Source organism: Arachis ipaensis, chromosome B02 (genome assembly GCF_000816755.2).
Source record: "Arachis ipaensis cultivar K30076 chromosome B02, Araip1.1, whole genome shotgun sequence".
In the NCBI taxonomy this organism is placed as follows: domain Eukaryota; kingdom Viridiplantae; phylum Streptophyta; class Magnoliopsida; order Fabales; family Fabaceae; genus Arachis; species Arachis ipaensis.
The window spans coordinates 95258026-95259945 of NC_029786.2; the positions used below are offsets into that span (position 1 = coordinate 95258026).

The 1920-nt window shown below is 32.4% G+C and overlaps 1 protein-coding gene across 1 annotated transcript in view; it reads right to left on the bottom strand.

Annotated features, from left to right (window-relative positions):
* The window catches only part of LOC107625805 (probably inactive leucine-rich repeat receptor-like protein kinase IMK2), a gene marked incomplete in the record, with an annotated part of 3382 nt that continues 2132 nt past the window's right edge, over positions 671-1920 (bottom strand). The window contains 2 exon segments of the mRNA XM_016328529.2: positions 671-1540; positions 1721-1920. Coding sequence (XP_016184015.1) covers positions 930-1540; positions 1721-1920 — 811 coding nt within the window.

A 1920-nucleotide genomic window follows, 5' to 3' on the forward strand; every position in this document is an offset into this window, starting at 1 on the left:
TACCATTTTTTTTTGTAATATTACTTTAAATTTAATAAAATTTTGTCTTAAATTTATTCTTATATTAAAAATAAAATCTCTAAAATAACAGTAATATTATCAATTTAAGAATGATATAAAAAAAAGTTTAAACATATATTTTGGTTTTCTGTTACTTAGGAAGTTTAGTGAGGAACTACTTTCTTCATTTTAACTTGTGTAGTGTCAATTTCCTTTGAAGTATATTTCTACTTTCATGTGACTTCATTTTTTTTATTTTTTTTTATTGCTATAATAGCTCAGTTATTAACTTATTATATATATGGATAAATTTAGCCTCTTCCCGAAGATATTCCCTTTTTTTTTTCTTTTTGAAGTTATTTTATTTAGTTTTCTTTTTTTGAAGTTATTATATTTAGTTATTAAATTTTTACCGTATTAGTTTTTTTTTTCTCAGTATATATTTAGTTCCCTTTTTTTTTTCTTTTTGAAGTTATTTTATTTAGTTTTCTTTTTTTGAAGTTATTATATTTAGTTATTAAATTTTTACCGTATTAGTTTTTTTTTTTTCTCAGTATATAAAATAAGAAGGAACTTTCTTTATTTTTTTTTTTTTACCAAAGATAAGAGACTCGAACCCGCAACCTCTTAATTGGGTATGGAGAGACTATGTCATTTGAGCTATATATCATTGGCGAAAAAACTTTCTTTATATTCAAAACATAAATTAACTATTACATTCAATAGCTTCTTGTATCATATTGTCATCACACCACTATAACATTCAATACAAAACTGCTTAGCATACTTCCTCACTTGATTATGTACATACACTGAGAATCAACAAATTTCACCAAAAACAAAATAATCAACAAATAAATAAAGAATGAAATATTGAAAGAACCTTTCTCTACTAATTCAAAATTAAATTTAAAAAAAAAACTTTTAATTTATTCAGCAGTCTTGAGAGTTCCGTCATCATCATCATCACCAGCAGCCAAATCTGGCTTGATTTCTTCCAATTGCTGAAGAACTTGCTGAGCTTCAGGCCTAGCAGCTGGTGAAGGATCAACACAATGAAGGGCAAGCTTCAATGTGTTGAGAAGCTCATCACCTATGGCTGGTGCATCCGTCATGAGCTCCAAGTCAAAAACTTCATTAGTCCACTCTTCTTTAACTATAGAAGCCACCCATTGTGGCAAGTCCATTCCATTGGTTGGTTCCCCAGGTGGCTTCCCAGTTAGGAGCTCCAAGATGATCACTCCAAGGCTGTATACGTCGGATTTCATGTTTGGTTTCTTTGTTTTTGAGATCTCTGGTGCATTGTATCCTAGACTTCCTGCTGTTGCAATGATGTTAGTGTTCGCCGAGGTTGTCATTAGCCTGGACAGTCCAAAATCTGTTATGTGTGCATTGGTTTGCTCATCTAAGAGTATGTTCCCTGAGGTGAGATTGCCATGGACTATGCTCTCTTGGTTGTGGAGGTAGCTTAAGCCGCGTGTGACTCCGATTGCTATCTTCATCCTTGTCGGCCAATCAATCACTATTTCCGGCCCACGAGCTGCATAGATTGACAAACATTAATACCATAATCAATGGTTGAATTTAAAATGGAATGTTACTTTGAAGATAAATGATTAATCTTCTGAGATCCTCCTAAACTAACATCTTCATTCACATTAACCAATAATAAACAAAAACTCAATTTGGTAAGATGTTCTAATTAGTTACTACTACTTACCATGAAGGAATGATGCTAAGCTTCCTTTTGGCATGTAATCAAAGACAAGAAGCTTCTCTCCTTTTGGACCCAAATAATAAGCTCTGAGTGCTAAGAGATTTGGGTGTCTGATTTTGCCAAGTGAAGCAACCTCAGCCTCAAACTCCTTGGGCCCTTTTGTACTCTTCTCCCTCAACCTCTTCACAGCAACTTGGTTACCA